The 25,232-nt window shown below is 36.7% G+C and overlaps 1 protein-coding gene and 1 long non-coding RNA gene across 3 annotated transcripts; both read right to left on the bottom strand.

The window, feature by feature from the left end:
* Positions 1-21: 21 nt before the first annotated feature.
* LOC136843444 (uncharacterized) lies at positions 22-11,007 on the bottom strand. Its single transcript, XR_010854554.1, has 3 exons — positions 10,871-11,007; positions 7,149-7,450; positions 22-364 (listed from the first exon to the last, which is right to left on the bottom strand). It is a non-coding gene; the product is annotated as an uncharacterized lncRNA (long non-coding RNA).
* Positions 11,008-14,594: 3,587 nt separating this feature from the next.
* LOC136843443 (uncharacterized) lies at positions 14,595-24,550 on the bottom strand. 2 transcript variants are annotated; one of them, XM_067111966.1, is made up of 4 exons: positions 24,460-24,550; positions 21,007-21,146; positions 19,143-20,767; positions 14,595-16,493 (listed from the first exon to the last, which is right to left on the bottom strand). In XM_067111966.1, the coding sequence occupies exons 2-4, from the start codon at positions 21,098-21,100 to the stop codon at positions 14,967-14,969; spliced, it is 3,246 nt and encodes a 1,081-aa protein (XP_066968067.1). In that variant the 5' UTR covers positions 21,101-21,146; positions 24,460-24,550; the 3' UTR covers positions 14,595-14,966. The 2 variants fall into 2 exon arrangements, with proteins under 2 accessions (XP_066968067.1, XP_066968066.1); XM_067111965.1 differs by having other exon boundaries at positions 24,421-24,524.
* Positions 24,551-25,232: the final 682 nt, after the last annotated feature.

Genomic DNA, 25,232 nt, shown 5'->3' with positions numbered 1-25,232 from the left:
TTTTGATTTTTATTATCAAATGTTTAGTAGTAACATGTGTAATTTGTATATTACAATTGCAATGTACACTTACAAAAATTTTGTAATAAAAAAAGCTTTGAGTATATTAAAGCCGAGATTTTCAGTCCTGTAGTGTTTGTAGCTATGTAAACCAAAAAAATCATATTCCCAAGCATTTCTACCCCAAAAAAAAAAAAAAAAAAAAAAAAAAAAAAAAAAATTTAAAACTGAGGCGTCCAGAAAGTTTTTTAAGAATTGCCCTGGATTACCGGCTGTAAAGTAATTTGTTTCTTCGGCGATCATCATATTACTCATCTTGCCTCCAACTCGCTTCCTCATACTTTGTATCAGTCTCTACGGTTGCCTGTAAGAGAAAGAAATTTTGTTATAAATCTGAAGGAAAATCATGTTCGTTCAAGAAAGGTAAATTAAACCAAAGGTTTCATTTTAGTCCACTTTAAAGTGGATTCCAAAGCAATATATTACTACTTTCATTACACAAGAAAAGGGTATCACTGACCTCACTTATAATAGTGTAAAAATGAAATAGCAATTTCTATAACTCTGTAAAAATGGAATAGCAATTTCTACATGAAGAAACATTTTCAATGTAAAAATGGAATAGCAATTTCTACATGAGGAAACATTTTCAAGATATATAAGTACATGATCATGGTGGCATAAAATTTAGTTAAAACCACTTCTGAAGGCGAACAGAGTCATAATATAGCATACTAACGAACTGCTGCAATTCCTTGTCAACTAGTTACCAAAGCATCCTTTCATCATCTGATCAAAGTTATCTACAGAAGCCCAAACGATTCATCCATACATTGTTAAAGCTCAAGAATAGGGGTGTTGCTAATACCCACATTAAGAGACTATTGCTATTTAAAGATTCAACAACTCTTGCAGAAAGGTTTCACAGCTCCAAAATTCGCTCTGCATGGATCTTGCATTTTTCAAAGATTAGCTATAAAAAGGCCTTGCAATTTAAAAGGTTTCCACAATGAGCTCTCGTAATTTCAAAAGTTGCCTTAAACAGAATTACAAGCCCTTGTAAGGTTGCCTTAGGAAAAAACTTTGCAAATTCAAAGGTTGCCTTAGAAAGCCGTTGCCATTTCAACGATTGCAACAGAAAAACCGTAAAAATTTAAAGTGACGACCTTAAAAGTTTAAAGATTGCCTTCTAAGCACTTTGCAACCTCAAAGTTTGGATTAAAAAAAGCCCTTGCAATCTCAAAATATCAACTAAGCACAACTTGCAGTTTCAAAGGTACCCTTAGCCCCTCTCAGATTCCAAAGCAGCATTACAAAGAACTTACAAACCAAAGAACTAGAAAACTCCTTACAAACCAATGAACTAGAAAACTCCTTACAAACCAAAGAACTAGAAAATTCTTACAAACTCCTTACAAAACCTTACAAACCAATGAACTAGAGTACAAACCAATGAACTAGAAAACTCCTTACAAACCAATGAACTAGAAAAAACTCCTTACAAACCAAAGAACTAGAAAACTCCTTACAAACCAAAGAACTAGAAAACTTACAAACCAAAAGAACTAGAAAACTCTTACAAACCAAAGAACTAAGAAAACTTACAAACCAAAGAACTAGAAAACTCCTTACAAACCAATGAACTAGAAAACTCCTTACAAACCAATGAACTAGAAAACTCCTACAAACCAATGAACAAACCAATGAACCACAAACCAATGAACTAGAAAACTCAGTTTCAAACCAAAGAACTAGAAAACTCCTTACAAACCAAAGAACTAGCTCTCAGAAACTCCTTACAAACCAATGAACTAGAAAACTCCTTACAAACCAACACAAAACCAATGAACTAGAAAACTCCTTACAAACCAATGAACTAGAAAACTCCTTACAAACCAAAGAACTAGAAAACTCCTTACAAACCAATGAACTAGAAACTCCTTACAAACCAAAGAAAGAAAACTCCTTACAAACCAAAGAACTAGAAAACTCCTTACAAACCAATGAACTAGAAAACTTACAAACCAATGAACTAGAAAACTCCTTACAAACCAATGAACTAGAAAACTCCTTACAAACCAATGAACTAGAAAACTCCTTACAAACCAATGAACTAGAAAACTCCTTACAAACCAATGAACTAGAAAACTCCTTTACAAACCAATGAACTAGAAAACTTACAAACCAAAGAACTAGAAAACTCCTTACAAACCAATGAACTAGAAAACTCCTTACAAACCAATGAACTAGAAAACTCCTTACAAACCAAAGAACTAGAAAACTCCTTACAAACCAATGAACTAGAAAACTCCTTACAAACCAAAGAACTAGAAAGTTTACAAACCAAAGAACTAGAAAACTCCTTACAAACCAAAGAACTAGAAAACTCCTTACAAACCAAAGAACTAGAAAACTCCTTACAAACCAATCAACTAGAAAACTCCTTACAAACCAAAGAACTAGAAAACTCCTTACAAACCAAAGAACTAGAAAACTCCTTACAAACCAATGAACTAGAAAACTCCTTACAAACCAATGAACTAGAAAACTCCTTACAAACCAAAGAACTAGAAAACTCCTTACAAACCAAAGAACTAGAAAACCCTTACAAAAACCAATGAACTAGAAAACCTTACAAACCAAAGAACTATACAAACCAAAGAACTAGAAAAACTCCTTACAAACCAATGAACTAGAAAACTCCTTACAAACCAATGAACTAGAAAACTCCTTACAAACCAATGAACTAGAAAACTCCCTTACAAACCAAAGAACTAGAAAACTCCTTACAAACCAATGAACTAGAAAACTCTTACAAACCAAAGAACTAGAAAACTCCTTACAAACCAAAAGAGGAACTAGAAAACTCCTTACAAACCAATGAACTAGAAAATACAAACCAATGAACTAGAAAAAACTCTTACAAAACCAATGAACTAGAAAAACTCCTTACAAACCAATGAACTAGAAAACTTTTACAAACCAAATGAACTAGAAAACTCCTTACAAACCAAAGAACTAGAAAACTCCACAAAACCAAAAGAACTAGAAAACTCCTTACAAAACCAAAGAACTAAAAACTCCTTACAAACCAATGAACTAGAAAACTCCTTACAAACCAAAGAAAGAAAACTCCTTACAAACCAAAGAACTAGAAAACTCCTTACAAACCAAAGAACTTGCCTTAAAAACCAAAGAACTAGAAAACTCCTTACAAACCAAAGAACTAGAAAACTCCTTTGAACTCTTACAAACCAACTACAAACCAATGAGAAAACTCCTTACAAAAAAAAGAACTAGAAAACTCTTTACAAACCAAAGAACTAGAAAAACTCCTTACAAACCAATGAACTAGAAAAACTCAATACAAACCAAAGAACTAGAAAACTCCTTACAAACCAAAGAACTAGAAAACTCCTTTACAAACCAATGAACTTCAAAACCAAAGAACTAGAAAACTCCTTACAAACCAAAGAACTAGAAAACTCCTTACAAACCAAAACTAGAAAACTCCTGAAAAAAACCAAAGAACTTACAAACCAATGAACTAGAAAACTCCCTTACAAACCAAAAAAAACTCCTTTACAAACCAAAGAACTAGAAAACTCCTTACAAACCAAAGAACTAGAAATCTCCTTACAAACCAAAGAACTAGAAAACTCCTTACAAACCAAATGAACTAGAAAACTCCTTACAAACCAAAGAACTAGAAAACTGAACCAAAACCAATGAACTAGAAAACTCCACACAAACCAATGAACTAGAAAACTTTACAAACCAATGAACTAGAAAACTCCTTACAAACCAATGAACTAGAAAACTCCTTACAAAACCAAAGAACTAGAAAACTCCTTAAAACAAAGAACTCTTACAGGAAAACTAGAAACTCTTACAAAAACTCTTACAAACCAAAGAACTAGAAAACTCCTACAAACCAATGAACTAGTTACAAACCAAAGAACTAGAAAAAAACTTACAAAACCAATGAACTAGAAAACTCTTACAAACCAAAGAACTAGAAAACTCCTTACAAACCAAAGAACTAGAAAACTCCTTACAAACCAAAGAACTAGGAAAAAACCAATGAACTAGAAAACTTACAAACCAAAGAACTAGCTCCTTACAAACCAAAGAACTAGAAAACTCCCTTACAAACCAAAGAACTAGAAAACTACAAACCAAAGAACTAGAAAACTACAAACCAAAGAACTAGAAAACTTACAAACCAAAGAACTAGAAAACTCCTTACAAAAACCAATAGAACTAGAAAACTCTTACAAACCAATGAATCTAGAAAAACTCCTTACAAACCAAAGAACTAGAAAACTCCTTACAAACCAAAGAACTAGAAAACTCCTTACAAACCAATTACAAACCAATCCAACTAGAAAAACTTACAAACCAATGAACTAGAAAACTCGCCTACAAACCAATGAACTAGAAAACTCCTTACAAACCAAAGAACTAGAAAACTTTAAAAACCAAAGAACTAGAAAACTCCTTACAAACCAATGAACTAGAAAACTCCTTACAAACCAATGAACAAACCAATGAACTAGAAACTCTTACAAACCAATGAACTAGAAAACTCCTTACAAACCAATGAACTAGAAAACTCCTTACAAACCAATGAACTAGAAAACTCCTTACAAACCAATGAACTAGAAAACTCCTTACAAACCAATGAACTAGAAAACTCCTTACAAACCAAAGAACTAGAAAACTCCTTACAAACCAATGAACTAGAAAACTCCTTACAAACCAATGAACTAGAAAACTCCTTACAAACCAATGAACTAGAAAACTCCTTACAAACCAATGAACTAGAAAACTCCTTACAAACCAATGAACTAGAAAACTCTTACAAACCAATGAACTAGAAAACTCCTTACAAACCAATGAACTAGAAAACTCCTTACAAACCAATGAACTAGAAAACTCCTTACAAACCAATGAACTAGAAAACTCCTTACAAGTTTAAAGGTCGACTTTAAAACCACCTGCTTTTTCACAAGATGCATTAGAAACCCCTTATGATTAAAGAGCAATTAAACCCAGTTACCGATGATTAAAGAGCAATTAAACCCAGTTACTGATGATTAGAGAGCGATTAAACCCTGTTACCAAGTAAATTTTATCGGTTGCGTGAAAAACCTTGTAATTTCAAGATCAACTAAACATACCTTGCAATCACAAAATCCCAACCGAAAGGCCCTAGTTATTTCAAACGTCTCCTTAAAAAGCCTCCCCAATAAAAGGTTGCCTCAAAAAGATCCCACAAACAAACGTTGCCTTAAAAAGCCAGAGCAGTTTCAAAGATCAACTGGAAAGCCGTTGCAATTTCAATTCTTCGGCAAAAAGCTATTGCAATTTCAAAACATACGGGGGAAAAAGCTAATAGTATACCAGGAGCTATTTATAGTAGACAAAATCTGATGGAAGAAGTAATAATTCAATGAAGCTTGAAGCTTGACCAACTTGGAAACCTTACACACACACACTACAGCACAGAATAATATTCTGAACCCTAAAACAAGTCTTAATCACACCACACAATCATTGCTCACGATAAGAAAAGCCACATGAAAACACACAGGCTGCTGCAATTTGCTTATCTGCTAGCTACTAGAGCGTTCTTTTGCCAGCCAATATCTAGAGACGCACAAACACTACTTCCATGCTTTGTAAAAGACCATGGGCACTCTCTTGCTTAAGAAAATAGTAGGTGTTGCTAGTTCGTCACGGAGTTAAAAATCATAGGCTCCTTCCTGCTCAAGAATAGGGGATGTTGCTAGTTCGTCAATGAATTAAAAAACAATATGCTCCTTCTTGCTCAGTAAAAGGGGTGTTGCAAGTTTGTCAATGAGCAAGTATCTGCAATAACAGACAGGCTTGCTGTTTAAAAATACAACGAACGAGACTTTCAGAAAGATTTCCCAGATCCAAAATTCGCTGTAAAATGGACTTGCAATTCAAAGATCAGCTATAAAAAGGCCTTGCAATTTAAAAGTTTCCTCAATAAGCCCTTGTAATTTCAAAGTCGGCCTTAAAAAGACTTTGCACTTAGAAGTTAAACTAAAAGCTCTTGAAATTTCAAAGGGTGTCTAAAACAACTCCTGCAATTTAAAAGGTTGTCTTAGAAAAAAAAACTTGCAAATTGAAAGGTTAACTTAGAAAAATCTTGCAGTTTCAAAGGCTGATACAGCAAGCTCTTACAAATTTAAAAACTGCATTCAAAACCCCTTGCAATATCAAAGGTAGCATTAAAAAGCCCTTGCAACTCAAATTACTAAAAAATACCCTACAGCTTTAAAGGTCGACTTTAAAATCCCTTGCTCTTTTAAAGGATGCATTAAAAAGCCCTAACAATTCAAAGAGCAATTAAACACTTTGCTACGTTCAAAGGTTGCATCAAAATCCCTTGCAATGTCAACGGTCGCCTGAAAAATCCTTGCAATTTAAAGATCAACTAAATAGACCTTGCAATTACAAAAAACCTAATTAAAGGTCCTAGCTAATTTAAATGTCTCCCTAAAAAGGCCTATACAATCAGAAGCTGCCTTAAAAAAGCCGAGCAAAAAGGCCTTGCAATTTCAATGTTTCAAATAAAAAGGTCTTGCAATTTCAAATTTTCAAGTAAAAACTTTGCAGTTTCAAAACTTCAAGTAAAAATGTCTTGCAGTTTCCAAGCTTCAAGTAAAAATGCCTTAGAGTTTCAAAGCTTCAGGTAAAAATGCCTTAGAGTTTCAAAGCTTCAAGTAGAAATGCCTTGCAATTTCAATGCTTCGAGTAAGAAGTTCTCACAATTTCAAGGCCTGCTGAAAAAAACTGGAATTTCATCCAACACTAAAAATCAGTATACCGGGAGCTATTTAAATTTGCGACAAAATCTAGTGGAAGATGCAGGAGATAAATGAACCTTGACCAACTTGCAAACCTCACTCACAAAGCACACAATACCTTAAACACCATTTTTAATCCTAAACTAAGACTAACTCACCAGACAATCACTGGTCTCGATAACAACCACTGAACACAATTGCCAACAGAAGATGCCTAAACTGATTAATATTCAGCCAGATAAATGCCACCATGTACTGATCAAGAAAGCTTAAAACTGAGAACTGAAAAGGTGGATGTTAACTTACCGAAGATGCGACGTGTTGAAAATGGGCAGCTGAGAAAAAATCCGTTGCTTTCCTAACATGCCTGCTCAAGTCAACTTCATCAGAGAATTTTGCTTGGCCAATCAGAGACGACCTCTCCTGATAGGCTTTGTCTATCGCCTTCTCTCACTGACTGAGCTCTTGCGCTTTAGATGGTGAACGGAAGGCTTTTGAGTTTTTCTCCTATTGGCTGGTGGGACTACACCAAGATTTTTTGAAGGGACGTCTTCTTAAATCTTGAGGAAACATTGTCACCTTCAGTATTAAATGTGCACATGGCCAATCTGTAATAAAAAAAAATATTAGATTAATACACAAGTTAAACTACTCATCAATAGAGCAGAATGCAATACTAAAAGGAGAAAATTTAGATGAAAATTTGACAAGTCAAACGGAAGAAGCAAAATATGGTAGCTGGTACAGACGAAAAACTAAACTGTACCTTATTGGGTCCTGGGAACCTCCAGCTAATCATGCTAACCTTTTCGATCTGGGAGGCAGCTTATGCAATATGGGTTCTTTCCTAGATAGTGGCGCCCAAGGGTTTTTAACACTGTATCCACCTTTGCGGCGTGTTTAGTACAAGCCCGTTGGGGATTGCCGTAAAAACAAACATGTAAATATCATAAAGATAATGACCAAGAAATATTAGTCCTAGATAACGACCCCCGAAAACCCTTAGGGGTCACTTTCTAGGAACGATCCGAAATTTGGTGGCCACATCATTACCAAAATATTTCTCTCAACTAATTTTCAACGCAAACAGGGACATTTTGCTAAAGAAAATTCTGAAGCTTCAACGATTTCTGCCAACATATCCTTAAACAGGATATAGTCACATTGTTTAGATTCAGCTGGCCTTATGCCATCACAGGCCTTTATTGTTGGCATCTCTTCCAATCCCACTCCACCGAAGGCACAGACACATCCGCAAATTCATTAATCCTATACACAATTGTCCACAAGCATGCGAAGTGTCAGGTTCCTATCTGTCAAATCTACGCCATCAATTCACGCAGAAAATAAGAAAACTTTAGTTTGAAAGATTTTATCATTTCAGTCCTCCTAATATTAAGAGGAAGCTTACTGTACAATTTTAGGGTTCTAAAACCGACACACTAGGTATCTTGGCTCAAATAACTTGAAACTATCTGTAGCTTGTCTTGTGTTAACACATCGTTGGTTGTCTTTATGCACATTAAGTCCTTCGGATATTTTAGACATCCAGTCTTGATAGTGATGAGTCTTAACCCATTTGAAACATTCTTGCTTTGACTAGCAGCCAGTGCAATTCACCAACACAGGGGTAATCCGATACCGATGTGCAACATCCCTTATTAATCTTGTCGCCCTGCATAGTATATTTTACAGCTTCTGAACAAAGAATATTAAAGTATTATGAAGAATCTCTCTTTCTGTTTCATTCTTAACTTGTCTAAATATAAAATCCTTTTAAACAAGAGTCAAAAGGCACTGTGCTATGTACACTTTTTGTGTAGTAATGTGATACGGTTTAGGTTCGCTCGCTTTCTCTCTCTCTCTCTTTCTCATTGGGGGAGCTAAAGCACCCCCGAAACCCGCCATCGGGGGACCAAAGCCCTCAGAACCGCCCCCCTCCACCAGCCCACAATCATTAACATTCATATATTCACTATATCTTTACAAGTCTGCCTTCAGCATTATCTGCATTTTCCTCCTCCTCCATCTGAGAAGTTCCCACAAGCATCACACTCTCTCGCATCTCTCCACTATATTCTTGCCAATCTCCTCAGTGTGTTATATTTAAGCACGAGCCTTTTAGCCTAATTGTAACCTCCCTCCCTTAATGGAGTGCTGCCACCTGAGAAAGCATGTTGCTGAGAGAAGGGCACTCCGAAATCAAACCAGTGGGTAGAAGGGACTCTTTAGCCTTGGTAGACAACTCTTCTAAGAGAAGATTTCTGAATACACCCCTTGTTCTCCAACCTTGGACTGTGCAGTACCCATTGCGCTGTGGCCTGAGGGTACAATCAGGCATTTATCCGAATTTTCGTTCACTTTCCTGTTTTTCAAAGTGTGCAGGACAGGCTGATGAGAAAGCAAAAGTTGCTTGGTGGATTATCAGGGAAGTAGCCACTTATAATCTTTTCCTTCTGAGCTTTTTATTTCTAAATCCGCCCTGACTGTCCTCCCAGAGTTGTTGTGGGTTGTACCGGCCCCCAACTTGTTGGCCCGTTGCCTCCGGCGCTTTTTGCAGTGACGTATGGTGACGTTTATTTATACTCTCAACAGAATTTTTGTAAATAATGTAAATACTGTTGTTGTTGATGGTATTGTTATTTATTGTTCTGTTGATTTTTACAATGTTACGGCTTTGAGTTTATTAGTTTTGATTCTGATTTTATGTAAAATTTTAATTCTTTCGGGAGACACTGAGCTGAACCCTGGGCCTGTTACTTATTACAGCAAGAAAAATATTCGGGGCTTAAGGTCAAATTTTCTTGATCTCCAGAGTTGTGGCCGTAACTACGATTTGATGTTTTTATCAGAGACTCTTTTACATAGTAACAAGTCAAAGGTCGAGTTTTTAATCCCCAGGTTTGATGGCCCTGACTTCATCGTCGTAACATCCCATACGTACTCAAGTCCAGACGACCTATTTATCGTCAGAAAACTTTGGAGAGTAGTTGCCTTGAAGTTCTTGGTTTTAAAATTTTCAGTATTACAATGTTTATGTAATTACTGTTTACCGTCATCCAAATAAAGTCGAGTCTATATATGGCTGTCTTGCGGAAAGGATTAGCATGGCTCTTTTACAGGATTCAAAAGCTTCACTCGTTATTCGTGGAGACTGTAATGCAAAGTTATCAGCGTCTAATCCACTCAGCTCTCTCTTAGGGAAATCATTTTCTCGTGTATATCCCAGTTGCCATTTATGGATTAGTGAAATTGAGTGGCTTTCCCAAATAGCTTGAACTTGACCACTTATCCCTGTGGTACATTTGACAGTCCAGTCGTATTTAAGCAAAACTATTTAAACACATGGAAATGTACAAACTTACTGCTTCACATTAAATTATACATGAAATTATTATTGGATTTATAGTGAAGTCAATGGCTTTATTTGCTGATTATCTTTTTATTTAGACTGAATCAGTCTATACTGATTCAAAGTCTAAATAAAAGGCTAGTCTCTTCAATTAATACCATTGACTTCATTATAAATTGCTGAAGAGAAAATATGCCCAAATAGCATACATCGAAATTACTATAAAACTCAAGCACTTTAATGTCACGACTGCAAATGCAATCTTGAACATAATTCACCATACCTATCTAAGCCTATTCTTTGAAAGCCAATATTTTTAGTGATAGTTACTACAGGCCACACCTTGTCAAATTTTTGAAAATATCAAAACTTCATGAAACCTGTTAATACGAAGCAAATCAATACCCGAAATTCTGTTTAGCCTTTGACCCATTTTGCCGATGGTGAGAATGGCCTTGAGGTCACCAAATCCATTTAATCAAAACTGGGGCATAGCCTAAACCTTAATGGGAGCTGTGACCGAGTCAGTCACCGGCTTGTCAGCCGACGAATTATTCAGTCATATACCACAACAATAAAATAACTTTGGCTGGCTATTTTTTTCGAAACCACGGGCACTAAGTGGGCCCCAAATATCCCCAAAGTATAGTAAAAATTTGAATTGCCTCAGCCTTACCCAAATTCTTGTCTTCAATTCACTAGCAGCACTGAATGTACACACCTACACTTCTGGGATTACACCGACTGAGTGACTCAGACTTTCCAAGACGGGGAAGGAATTCGGTCAAAGAACTTCTCTAACCAATCAGAGGCCTCCACCTTACAATAGTTTCTATCGTCTACTTTTATTGGCTAAAAGCTTTGTGTTTTGGCTAGGAGCCTTTGTACGCATTGTCATATTGGTTGATGGGACGAAAGCTTATTTTTCGACGATTTTTATAAGGAACTATTTATGAGCACTTTATATATAAATGAGTAAACAAAAGAATTAACTGATGAATATATCAATAATGACAATGAAATAACAGATAAAATGTGGTCACAATTTACAGAAACGTTATCACTTACCTAAATGAGTTGAGGTTGAAAGCACGATGGAAGGAACTTGTCAGAAATTGAAGGCGGTGGCAGTGGTAACATGTGACTACAGAATGCAAATAAACTGACACTCTAATCACGCCAGCAAAGATGTATGGTTCAAACACATGGGCATTAAGAAGGAAGGAAGGACAGAAGCTGGACCAAACAGAAATGTGAACACAAGTGGATTCTGAAGAACTCAGAAGTGCTGGGCTGGTAAAGATTAGTACTATGATACAAGAGTCTAAGTTGAGATGATAAGGGCATATAGTATGGATGATGAGGGGAAGGGGGAAACTGTTAAGAGCATAAGGAATACATGGAAGAAAAGGATTTGATGGAGTGCCACTTTTTCATTGATACCATCTTTATAACAAAGTGGCACACAGTCTTTTTTTTTTATTCCTTTTAGACCACACGAATTTCCCTGCAGGGATGATTATCCTAGGGTGGATGAGATATCAAAGTCATGCCGTCTTAGAGATGTCTTCATAATCTTCCCCAAAAGAAAACTGTGGAAAATTATCCATTTTACCTGGAAATGTGTGCTTTGGTCACAACATGTAATAAGCCATTATTGCTGACTGCATTCTGTTAAGCACTGTATTCCAATTCTGATTAACGTAAGCTACATTGCACCGAAGAAAAATTAGAAATAACACAGTTTTCATGATGGCAAACATCTGCATGTTTGGCTTTCAACATCCTAAACAGCAATTTAGCCTAACAGCCTCTCCAATTACACTTAGCATTTGTTTAAAGAACTCAAGGAATTTAACATCTGACTGGAACATAATCATTTCCATAGCAACTATTTGGTATTTGATGAGGCGCTCTCTTCATATTCTTCTCGCCAAATCTCCCCTTTGAATCCAATTCAATATCATAAACTATTCACCATAAGCACATCCTTATGATCCTAACATGCACCTGTCTGACAATTTGCACCTGCAGTATGTTAAATACATCAACGCCAGTTACAGTACGCTAATAAAGTGAAAAACGATAACAGTCAACTGGCAACTTTTAAGTAAACACTGTAATGCACCAAATTCTTACATTTTAACCACACAAGTGAGAAGTAGTTTCCATTTGCACAATTATCCATGGACCTTGAGTTTTTCTCTTTACCCTTACTCTTAAAGAACCCACAGATTATGTCTCCAACTTTTCAAATATGTATCACCTTCCCCTATCAAGACTTGCAGGTTTCCTACTTGACCTATAGTTACTGGATGACCATGCAGGACAGTTACTTTATGAACTTAGAGAACATTATATTCGTCAGCATGAGAGGATCTCGGCTTTGTGCTAAAGAAGTATTCTCATCACACATCCATTGCAGCCAGTGTATCAACAAGAGTACACGACATATTACCATTAATACCTAGATCCTCACCTGTACTACGTCCCCTAGGAGGAGAATGTCCCAGGGTAGGAGCAGTGGCTACTTCAACATTTTTCAGCAATAACATTTAATAGAGAGGGGATGCCCTTACAGTGATGACAGGCAAACCCTATCATACTTACACCTCATTGCAGATGCAGTACCATATGCATGCCACACCCAAAACTCAATACCCAAACATCGAGGGGTAGAAGACAATGATCAATTGGACAAGAACATCAAGAGAGAGGTCACTGAAGAAGTTCCCATAGGTGAGGCAATGGAGTGGTGTGCGCACATGGTCACTGTGCAAAAAAGGCATCATCCTTGGTGCACAGTGGACTTCTACCATCTCAATGCCTATGCAGAAAGGAGTTGCACCACACTGCAATATTTGACACTGTGCCTGAAGTACCTCTATACTCGTACAAGACTAGTGGAAGTGCACTAACGTTTCCATCAGGTGAAACTGGATGATGAGAGCTGCTTCCTAACTAACTTTGTAACAGCTTGGGGTTGCTATAGGTTCAAAAGGACACAAAGGGGACTCCATTCTGCTTGACAATGCATCAGGAACATACCTAAGAAATACAAGTGCATGGACGACACTGTACTGCACTTGACAATGCATCAGGAACATACCTAAGAAATACAAGTGCATGGATGACTGTACTGCACAAATATGGAGAAGGTACTCTGGCAACATACAGCATCTTGACAGCATGAGCTTTAACAAGATTACCCTTAAACTAGACGTTCTGAACCTCCAGAGGACAATACATTTCATCTGATCCATTTAAGTTGCGGCAAATCCCTCAGAAGACAGTTTTGTGGCCGCCAAGAAATTCACTACACCCAAATGCGCTTAATATTACTGAAATTAGGTCACAGTTTGGATTTGTGAATCAGTTAGGTCCCCTTCCTAGCTACTTGTGCTCAAAATCGAACCTTTTGTGGACCTCTTAAGGAAACCAGACAAGATCTGTGCCTACTGAGGCATACTTATCAAGCTTAGGTCATTATATGCAAGTTTGCAGATAGGTTTGAATACTAAAGTAAGGCTGATTGACTTATAAATTTTAGGCATACATGCCAAGCACTTGGGCAACTTAGGCCATTCAGCGCTGAAGCAGAAATTGACAGTAAAAAGGTTTGAAAGGTGTAACAGGAGGAAACCCTCACAGCTGCACTATGAATCAATTGTTAGGAGAGGGTGGAAAGTAAAATGGAAGAGAATGCTGTATGAATGGAGGTACAGTAAAAGGAATGAAAAGAGTTGCAGCTAGGGGCCGAAGGGATGCTGCAATTTACCTTAAGCAATCTACTGCACCGCGTGAGGTGCATTGACAGCACTAACCCCCCCTATGGGGACTACAGTAAGTCCCATTCCATGGTAATGCAGGGAGAATATATGAGAATTGTTCATGTATGACTACATGGAGATAAATATGCTAAAGCAGAAACAGCAGGGAAGAAAGAAAAAGGTTAGACTATATTACTTTTCTGAGTTAATGTAGTCCACCTTTGACTTTGCTTTTATTTCCACTCCCTTATCCTTATATAAATAACTAACATGATCTGTTGACTACACGTAGGCATTTAGTCAAAGTCCACATGCATTCACAATTTCCTTGCCTGCTTTAAAACTGAATTGCATGTCATACTTGAGCATTGCTCTTTAATAAATGTACTGTCTTATTTTTAGGCCTTTTTCTTATTTCTCTTTCTCCTGCTGTTTCTACTTTGTCGTATTTGTCTATGATGTTAATTATTAGCAGCAAAAATTAGTTATTAAAACCTCAACCAAATTATTATATGCATTGTAAAACAATTCTTATAAAGTCCAAATTCATAACAACTTATAAGCTAGATAACTCAGGGACACTTGGTTGAAAAATACTAAGAATCACTAATCTACAGAAAAACAGAATACTGTGCTTCAGTTTTCAGCAATATATTATTAAATGCTTTCCAACATATACAGATGTAATTGTATACAGTATTAAATCAAAATTTATGTAAATACCAGTGTTGTAGCATGCTTAATATCATGGTTTCCACATAGTATATAAAAATTGAGAATAGAACCTTACTTTATACATTTGAAAAATAATTCAGTGTTTAGGATACTGTCATGAAATCAACGTGATCATTTAAAACAGCCAAAACTCCTATTGTTTTCATTAGACAAGTTTTTAAAAGTAAATGTTATAATCCTATGTATGTATACTGTAGTCACTAACAATGGGACATAATTAATATTATTACTGGTAGACGACTTGAAAGCTAAATTATTTAAATATTCTTAAAAATCTGTTAGCTGAAGAAGACTATAAACAGCCTCTTGAGTTTGCTCCACTGTTGGTACTTTAAATGGACTTTTGATAGGACTCCAAGAAGTTGAGGCAGATCCTTCTAAGCAGTTATTTTGTTGATGGACCTGAATATCAACAAACTGTTGGTCCTGAGACTGATCAACCTGTACCAGTTCCTGCTGTTGCTGGTGCCGTTCCACCTGTTCAGCATGATCGGTTCTAATGTGTTCTAAAACTTGAGTCTTCTTCCCATATATCTGGCCACATTCTTCACACTGAAACACCGGTCTATTGCCAGAGTGGATCTTCATGTGATTACCTAGACGACGAAGGGCGTTAAACTTACGGCCACACAAAGTACATACATGCTCAGACTTACATGCTTTTTTCTCAGCATGAGCAAATTTGATATGGCTTTCTAGCGTTTTGGCAGTTTTGAACCTTCGCTTACATTTAGCACACTCATACTTTTCATTCGCTCTTAAATACCGAAGGTATGGTCCCCTGCTCTTCTTCTTTTTGACCGTGGGAACTGACCCAGACTCAACAATAGCTTCTGGCAACTGGTCTGATTTGGCTTTCACTTTTGAGTGCTTTGTCTCAATATGGAAACTTAACCTATATTTTGAAAAAAATACTTTATAACACTCAGGACATATTGCAAGATTTACAGCTTCTCTTTCTTCCTCCGAGTGTTCTGTGATATGATGTCGAAACTCATTCGCAGTTATGCAGGAAAATGCACAAGCTCTACAATTAAATGATTCAATTCCTTCATGATTTTGATTTACCCTATGCAAGAGCACATGATCCTGAGTGTAGAAAAAAATGTTACATGTTTTGCAATTGAACTTCAAGTCTTTAACTGAAGTAATTTTGTGTGTTAGCCTAAGATGTTTCTTGTAAGCCTCTTTGTTGCTCAACTTATGATTGCAATATGGACATTCAAAAGGTAAGTGATTACGGTGCTTATTCATGTGGTCAAACAACTGATCATTGGTAGTGAAGTCCATTTCACAAATGGAACACACAGGTGACCGTTCTGTGTGCATTTGTTTTTTATGAATCTCTAAGGCATCTTTACTTGACAACTGAATTTCACATTGTGAGCATTTCTCCTTTAGTGTCCCTAAGTGCCCTTTCATATGAGTAACAAGAGAGAGCATTGTTGGTGCTCTGAACTGACACAAGTTGCACTTCTTCAATAAGGATCTTCCCAGTCCTTCTGAATTAGGGGGCTGAAGGTCTATCATCTGAAGGAAGGCTTCTTCAGTCACACAGATACTTGATTTGGATTTTCCTTCCTTTTGATTTCCTCTTGCTCTTTTTCTTTTCGCTCCTGCTTGTGTTTCTTCATCAATATCTGCGTCATCTGGAAAAGTCTGGCTGCTTTGAAGTTCCTTGTCAGACAGAATTTCAGGAATACTCTGGGTAAACAGGTACTTCAATGCACTGTAAGTCATTCCAGTTCTCTTGACAGGCTGCCTCAGAAGTTGCAGGAAACTATCACCAACCACCTGAAGTAAAAGAAAGAAATAGTTGCAGATAAACACAACGCTTGAAAAACAAAAACAGACCTTTGTTCTTAATATTTTGGGTATATATATGTAGCTATAAATCAAAATATACTGTATTTACGGGCACATGGGCAAGTGAGAGCCTCCACCTCTCAAGGGAATATTAAGAAAAAAGTTTCATTGCACTGCTGCATTGGCTAGCATTAGCCCTACTGAATTCTTATGAATGTTCTATTTGCCACCCACACAAAGTATTTTTATTCAAAGACTCTGATTCCTTTCTTGTACACTGTTTATAAGCATTACAGAGTAACTCCTATTTGTTTGCACAAACTTTTCAGGTAAACGTTGACATAGTTCATTTGTGGCTGGTAGATGTTACATACTAGCAGAGCCTATTCTAATGATGTCTTTTGTAAGTGAAATACTGTCGTTTTTATTTAATGGTGAATAGCATGTTCCTCTATATGAAGATTAATTTCTTTTTTTCAAGCAATTTACATAGGACGTTAATTTCCAGGGCTATTCCTAAGTGTGCAAAGGGCAAGTAGGGTCAGTATTCATCCATACCAACATTTTGTTTTGTTCAACTACTGTGATCCTTAATAGAAAGCTATAATATGTATGAAAAAAAAAAACAGAATTATTCATAAATACAAGCAATTCATCTGCAAACAATATGTTCAAGAGATGTGCTGAAATGAATACTTTTAACATCATGATTCCTGGCTGCTGCCTGACTTAAGCTTAATGCTGATCGTACCAAGGGTCAATGGAAACAGTATAATAATTCTGGTTTATGTTCAAAACAAAATAATATACGAGTTATAAAATACAGTGGTTAAAAATAATATTCAAGAAAAATAGTGTACGGATCACAAAAACAAAATTCACTAGATTTAAAACCTACAAATGTTAACTCTGAGGTATTTTCAGACACGCATTATTCTTGCCTCTCCCCTCAGCCATAAATGTACAAATAACAGTACTGTATATTAAACAAAAAATTAAGGCAGTTACTTAGTAAGGAGTGAAACCCTCTGAGCTTTGTAAATTTAGTATATTATAGCCATTATCAGCCTAGACTCTATTCTACCTTTTCAACCCCTCCCAGAACATCCCATTTTAATTTTTTTCAATAATTTCTTTTCAATTAAAGCACATTTAATAAGACAGATAATGGTAATGTTTGAGTGAATAATATATCAGTGTTATTATTTTAAAATGAGATTTGTTTGCATTTAAAGTCTTTCTAAAACAAGAAGAGAACAGTGACAAACTGCCATGAAGGAAACGCTTACTATAAGTTAAGTATTTAACTGACGTGAATCCTAAGATTTACAAATATATAATTGTTTTGCTGCACTATGCATGCATGTGTGAAATCCATTTGCCTTTTTTGAATTTCTAACCCTTTCCAAGAGACATTTAAAGCATCCGAATGTCTGCTTCGGAACATGTCAAAGTTGTTGAGAAATGGTTAATGGAAGTATGCAAAAACTGTCATGGTGCCTCAACCTGAATCATCCCTGACCAACATACTTGAGCTCATATGTTAGACTCTGCCAAGACCCCCACATCTACAAGTCTTTACACTCCTCAGCAACTAAAAAATCCCTTTTACTTCAGAATGCCATGGTAGTTTTCTCTCCAGGTAGATCCCACCTGCAAATGCTAGCAAACATTCTAATTAGTCCTGCCTCTGTGAGGATGCATAAGGTTCTACTTCAGAGCTGTTACCTGAATGCCAGACTACACCCTGGCAGGAGTCTGCTGTTTGTGGCCCATGTACTCTCAATTTTATGTTATAATCCACTTGATGTTAGCAACTTCTGACCAACCTTCAGAACCTTATGTTAAGCCCTCTTACTGAAGTGGTGGTTTAGGCCCTATCAAGTTGTTCAGATTCCCCATGAGAGGAGCCATCTGCCAAGCAGAATGGTACCCAATGCAAGTCACAATTGGCCCATGCAACCTTTACAAGACCTTCATAAAAGGCATATAAAGGACAGAAACTACCTGTCCAAATAACACTATATGTACCAATGATGCCTGAATGACATTCAAATAAGAACCTCAATTACTCTGACTGTGACTCAGCGACAGGATATCAGAAAGGGAGCTTAAGAGATAAGACCCATTTAAAATGCTGTATTCTGAACAAATGGGATATGATATTCAATGTTCATATAACAGATTGTAACTGAACTGTAAACATATTTGCTTAGCCAATATTCACAGCAACAAGTAACACAGTTGTTCATAAACGTGGCTATGAAATCATGTTTAATGGTACATGTTATATATATCTGTGACTTCAATGGCTGTTAATCCCTCATAAATCTAACGATCATGCAATATGAACGCATTAACTTCTCAACTATGACATGTGTGTAAAGAAATGTAAAAAGTAATTTGAAAGAATAAAGGAAAGTAAGTCATATTATGAGGCGCTTAAGGTGTTGTGCAAAGTAGCTAATTAAGACCCAGGTTTGTTCTGAATATGAACAAATTTGTATATTACTATCAAGAAGTTTTACCATAACCCGGGTTCAAATTCTCAATTCTCCCTCAGGTGACTAGCAATATTTTTAAATGTAAAATGTACATTTCAAGATGGATATGGTTTTTAACTTTTAAAAGACTCACCTTTTCCTGCATTTCATCAGCTTCCATGACACTATTCTTGGGTGATAGCTTAATTAACTGGTTCATTTTCTTACCAAGAAGAGCACATGCACGACATAACGCATGTACACCATGAACAGTTCTAGACCCTCGGGTGAACACAGACACGGGAGAGCTGCCACTTATTTTCACAATTCCTCGACATGACTTTGAAAGCAGACATTCAAACGGTGTTGACAAAAACTGACCTTTTTCCTGAAAAAACTGTCGCACTCTAGTATTACTGTTTATGGTAAGTTGATATGGAGACGGTTTAAGTCCAAGACACAGTTTACGATCTCTAGACATAAATCGAAAAAGGTTATTAATATCATTTGCTGTATTGAGTTCACCAGTTTTCAAAAGCCGACTGAATCCTCGCAGAAAGTAAGTAATAGGTGAAAAATCATTTCTATACACCACTTTAAAAGACAGGTCCATCATAACTTCACCATCAATCTGATAAAAATTGGACATCCTTTTCACCTGCAACCAGCTTTCATTGTTGAACTGAGTTACAAGACCCTGCACTCTGCTATCCTCAGATGCATACTGAGTAAGAAATTTCCAGATGTCTCCAGGGTTCAGAGAAGCATTCATGTCCTCATGTGAAGACTGCAATTCCAGCATAGGCAAATCTTCTTTGGCGGCACCATCCCCATCATTACCGTCTGCACTTGATGAAACTGCACTTCCACTAACAACTATCCCAGTTTCACAACCAAAGGTGCTTAAATCATCACCTTCCACATCACTGATTTCCTCTTCTAATGTTATCTGCAAGTCCTTATCCTGATCTGGGATACCATTATCTCTTCTTCTGAATTTGGAGTGTTTGAACTGACTAACATATTCATTCAGTTCTCTAACTTCCCTCATTATCCTACCTTTTGCAACGCCTTTTCTCCTGCCTCTTGGTCGCCCTCTTTTACGAACTGTCTCTTTCACCAAAATACAGGTTCCAGTCGTTTTCACTTCTGGATCTGAAAACAGGTACATGATCGTAATAGGAACTTCCTTATCATTCACAAAAGTAAATATCCTCTCTCTCTGTGCACTTAAGGACTCGGTTATTCCTGATATTTTGTGAAATTTGTCAACTGCACTTCTGCTGACATTCATAATATCACCCTCTCCAAAATTTACAGAAAACATCTCCCTGTTGTTATCACTGTAAGTTTCAAGCAAAATCCCACCATTTTCTTCTCTCTCTCCCACTTTAAGGCCACCTGTAGGTCCTCCATCAGATGGGAGCTCGCACAAAGGCAATGCGTGAGCAGGAAACCTGGATATACAATGGGGATCTAGATTACTGTCAAGAATCCCTTCCAATATATCATCAGTATTTGAGGTGACTTGCTCCACCTTTATTTTGAGCAATTCATTCTCCTCTCCATTACTTGTCCCTTTGGCACGAATCTGAGAGATTTTCAAAGGGTTATAATATCCTGTCTTTCTACGATATTCGCTGACTACAGACTTCTGTAACTCATTTACATCAGCTCCCTCTTCTATTACAATGGCTTCCTCTGCTTCCTCATAGGATGTTAAATTTAATTCCTTGTAGGAACAAATAGGTGGTTTGTAAACAGCTTTCACCAAGTCACCTGGAAAAACAATACTGCATTGTAAGGTCTTGTGTAACAACATTTCATTTTATTCTAGGAAAAAAGATTTATCTTTAACTGTTATGGACTAAAATGAAGAGAGCAAAATCTCACCAAATTTCTAATCCTTTGACGTTGAGGTTGTTGGAAGAATACCAAAAAATTACTCTAAAGCATACAAATTACCAAGACAAGAATATATTCTTATTCACACCAACTATTACACAAGATTCACTTACCACTACCCTGAATGTGTGATCCATTGACATGACTGATAACGAATTTCAACAGATGTTTCCCTCTGGGGATGGAATTCCTATCAACAGAGTCCATGGCTGAATGAATTTCCCATGGTTCTCAATGACTTTCAAATCATGACCTAGAACACAACGTACAATCTTTAGAACATATACATTATTATGTAATAACATACCAAATTTAACATATAATTTGTATTTTTCTTAGATACACAATGTCAAAAGAGTATTTTTCAGCCAAGCAGTGAAGCACTTTCTACCATTCACTACTTGGGACAGTGAAAAATGGAACTGGAGTGGTTGGAAGCAAGATACAGAGTTCAAGACACTAAAGGAGATGAAGTACAAGGATCTAAAGGTGGAAATGGTAAACACCCCACTGTTACACTAAAAAGTAACATGAAGAGACATTGGACTGCAAGGTGGAAGAAAAATAGTGGGAATGGAGGTACAGTAAAAAGCCAAAACGTGTGTGCAGCCAGGAGCTGAAGGTACACTGTAAAAACCCTTCAGTAATCCGTACAGTGCAACCCATGAAGTGCACTGATGGCACTACTCAATTATTAGCAAGTAAGTGAGGAGTAAGGAAACCACCTATCAGTGGGCTGTGAACACCCATTTTCCTTTAGCTACAAGGACAATGCAATGTGATTAGAGATGGGTACAAAGCATAAATACTCAGGCTTGTACTGTATGCATAGGAAAAATACAAATTATCTTTAAAATGTTATGCCAACACTTCAATGGACTTTTCTTATCAGCTACGTTGTTATGATAAAATACATGTTAGTTTAGATTAGTAACTATGTGGAGTTGCTGTCAGCTGTAAATGAAAATAAAAAATATTCAAGTGAGGGTTATAATACAGGGTCTTTGTTACTTAACCAACTTGGTTACTCATCAGAAAGCCAGACCCCCAAAGCATCTGCTGAACTGAGGTGCTATTGTGCTTGTTCCTACATGTGCAAACCCTCATATTTATTTAGGAGACTAAAGGGACAATCAGTCACCCACTGAGAAATGTCAGATGCCCAGTCATGTACATGAGCAGGGGAAGAATTCCTATAATATACAGCAAAGAGGACAGAATAGTTAAAGGACATAAAAATAACAAGAACGATTTTAACTCCAGGCCTACACTCATAATTACTGAAAAGATGTCGAAATTATCACTTAGGACCACAGATAGCTCCCATACAAGCATGTAATTGCTTTCAAGCAACCACCAGGTAAACTGGAAACCATGTCCAGTACAGTGTTAGGGAATTTCATATTTAATAGTTTTAACATATATCTCTATCTATGACACCATTCATTTTAATGATAGAGCATAATAAAACACAAACTAATTTATTACCAATGTTCCCATTAAAATCAGCCCCTCATTGACTGTATTTATGGCCTAAGTCATACAAAGGCCAAAGAAAAGAATCTCATTTACAACTGGCCCTTGTCATAAGTTAAGAGATAATAATCCAGTACGCCCTCTCACATCTACCGAGTTATTACACTGGCCGTATGTCAAACTCAGCCTACTCTTAGATTACACTGCCAACCCTTCCTGCTGAAAGGCAAAATATCAACCATCACTACAACTGTACTGACTTAAGCAAGATTGTCAAGCACTTTGAACTACCCTGGATGAATGAATACCTATGTTGCTGAAGGGAGACATCACAAAGCAATGAAATCAAGGAAATGTCCTCTTAATGTACACAATTTGATTCTCCTCAAAACAGAGACCTGCAGTAGACATAAGCACATCGAGTAGTGCTTTTATTTGATCAATGAATAAACTAATTCACCTTGAATACAGGGTTCACCCCACATTAGTGCTTGCTCCTGATTGAGCACAAAGTGGTCCCATGATGACAGGGTCTTGAGCTAATGTTCGTCCCTTCAACTCAACCTAGAGCAGTCCACCTTAAAGCACAAAAGACCATCAAACACTATGGGTAAGCAATGACTCTAGTTTAGGGTAAGGGGGGAGGCAAGGTGGGGGAATGAAGAGCCCTAAACAGGGTATGACTAAGCGACAGAGGTTAGGGTAGGACCAGTAACACAATTTTTAGCCCAGATTTGAAAGTCTGGAGGTTGGTGGCAGGTAATACCCAGTGCCCTAGGTTAGGTTAGGATACATCCCTATAATTATCATTGTCACATTTACATGAATTTTACCTTTTTTTCTTGCAACCCTTACTGGTTACCATATGAACCACATATCAGACCATCCATGTCTCATGTTTTTTTGCTATTTTGCCATTCTTGGTATAAATGTTTCCCTCTAGGCTATTGTCCAAACAAGTGGTTTGCCCTGTCAATAATGGCCAAAAACACAGTAAACACACAATAAGGTAAGGTACTACTAATGTGTTTTGTGAATAATTAATTTATTATGCAGTCAAGCTAGCCTACTGCTATATCTCAGAAAGGAACGACTGCTCTAAACTTAGCAAAATAGCAATAGGCTAGTTCTTCTAATCAAGTTATGCTATCCTTCAGAGTAAGGGGTCACAAATTACTTGGGGGGGGGGAGGGGATCCCGGGAGAGGAGCCGTCCTCCTCCATACCCTGGCCAAGTTAGGGCAGGCGTCCGAGTTTGGGTTAAGGCATATCGGGTTAGGTTACCTTAACCTAAATTATATTCTTTATACATAATTCAGTAATTTTTCAGAAGACTCCAACCAGCCATTTTGAGAGACTCCAGCTGCCATTTTTGCATGAAAAACCATTTTGGGTTTTTCATGCAAATATGGATAGGAAATAATAGGGCACTAAAAGAACCTAAAATTACCAACCTAACATAACCTAGGGGTATTTACTGGTTACAATTTTGCCGTATTAGCCATGGAGGGGGTGGGGGCCGGTATTGTCTTACCTTATAAGTCGTAATATGATTAATTATTTTTCTCTGTTATTAAGCATTTGTGAAGGTTATGTATTGAGAAGAAATTTTTTGTTTTGATGTGTTTTATCCATGAAAATTAAAAATTATAGTGTGGAAGGTGGCTGGAGTTTGCCGAAAAATAACACATAATTCTTGCAAACTAAATTTATCACAATAAAAAATAAAATACATGTGAATGACTGAGGATTTTTTTTTAAGTTTCAATTTTGCCAAATGCACTAAGGGACGTTTGAAGGGGCATTGGATCCCCTAGGGGCTAGTACTAAATACGGCGAAACTGTGTAGATGAGTCACTGTTTAATACTAGCCATCATGTGGAATTGGCAAGAACTTTTACTAGCCGCGGTAGGTTGTGGCTGGCATAAATGGTGAGGTTAAGCTACGATAAACGGTTAAACTAGCCCTGTTTTTTCTTATAAGAACAAATGTTTAATATATTTTCTTTTATTAAAAACATCCTTTAATTTGGCAATACTTCGTTAACTCACCCACTAGTACTTAATTCACGTCGTCAATATTGCAGTTACATTTGCTTTTGTATCAGTTTCCCCTGCAGCAGACGAGTCTTGGTTTCTCATTTTGTAAACAAACCAACTCTTCTTCTTCTTGCTAAAAAAAATATTCCGAGTGTTTACCCGGTTAAATGCTAAATAAATGAACCGAAGACCCGCGAAAAGAAAGATTTGCGTTCATATAATCTATTCAAGGTGGAATGTATGTAATAATGACCCAAACTGGTAAGGAGGCAGCCAAAAACCAAATATTCTAAACAAGAACAAAAGGTCAATTTGAGTCTGGTTGGAAGTGGTCTCGGCCACACTGGAGACTTCTGGTTCTGGGTTCATGTCATCTCATTCACTTCCACCTGCTTGTCTGCAATAACATATATGTGCATATATATATATATATATATATATATATATATATATATATATATATATATATATATATATATATATATATATATATATATATATATATATATATATATATATATATATATATATATATATATATATACTGTATATATATATCCACACACTGGAAGCAAGGATTTTAGCTAAGGAGTCACTGAAAATGTATATTAGTGAAAGCGAAGTTACGACTGTGAAGAGGTGGAAGGAGCAAAGGGTTAATAATGACAGCTAGTATGACAAGGTTGGGGAAGAATGGAAGCCGTCGGTTGATAAGGTTATTGGCAGTCAAAGAAAAAAAAAGTATCAAATGACGATGCAATAACAGAAGAAACGACAAAGCAAATCAGATACTAAGGTGGAATCTATTAAGATGAACATTGTTT

Source organism: Macrobrachium rosenbergii, chromosome 11 (assembly GCF_040412425.1).
Source record: "Macrobrachium rosenbergii isolate ZJJX-2024 chromosome 11, ASM4041242v1, whole genome shotgun sequence".
Classification (NCBI taxonomy): Eukaryota; Metazoa; Arthropoda; class Malacostraca; order Decapoda; family Palaemonidae; genus Macrobrachium; species Macrobrachium rosenbergii.
This window is presented reverse-complemented; position numbering and strand designations above follow the sequence as displayed.

Bases quoted from the DNA above. Each gene is read 5' to 3' on its own strand.
- LOC136843443 (XM_067111966.1), bottom strand. From the start codon at position 21,100: ATGGACTCTGTTGATAGGAATTCCATCCCCAGAGGGAAACATCTGTTG. The intron at 20,768-21,006 runs GTAAGTGAATCT...TTGTTTTTCCAG, and splicing joins ATCACACATTCAGGGTAGTG to GTGACTTGGTGAAAGCTGTT. The intron at 16,494-19,142 runs GTGAGTCTTTTA...CTTTTACTTCAG, and splicing joins CTGATGAAATGCAGGAAAAG to GTGGTTGGTGATAGTTTCCT.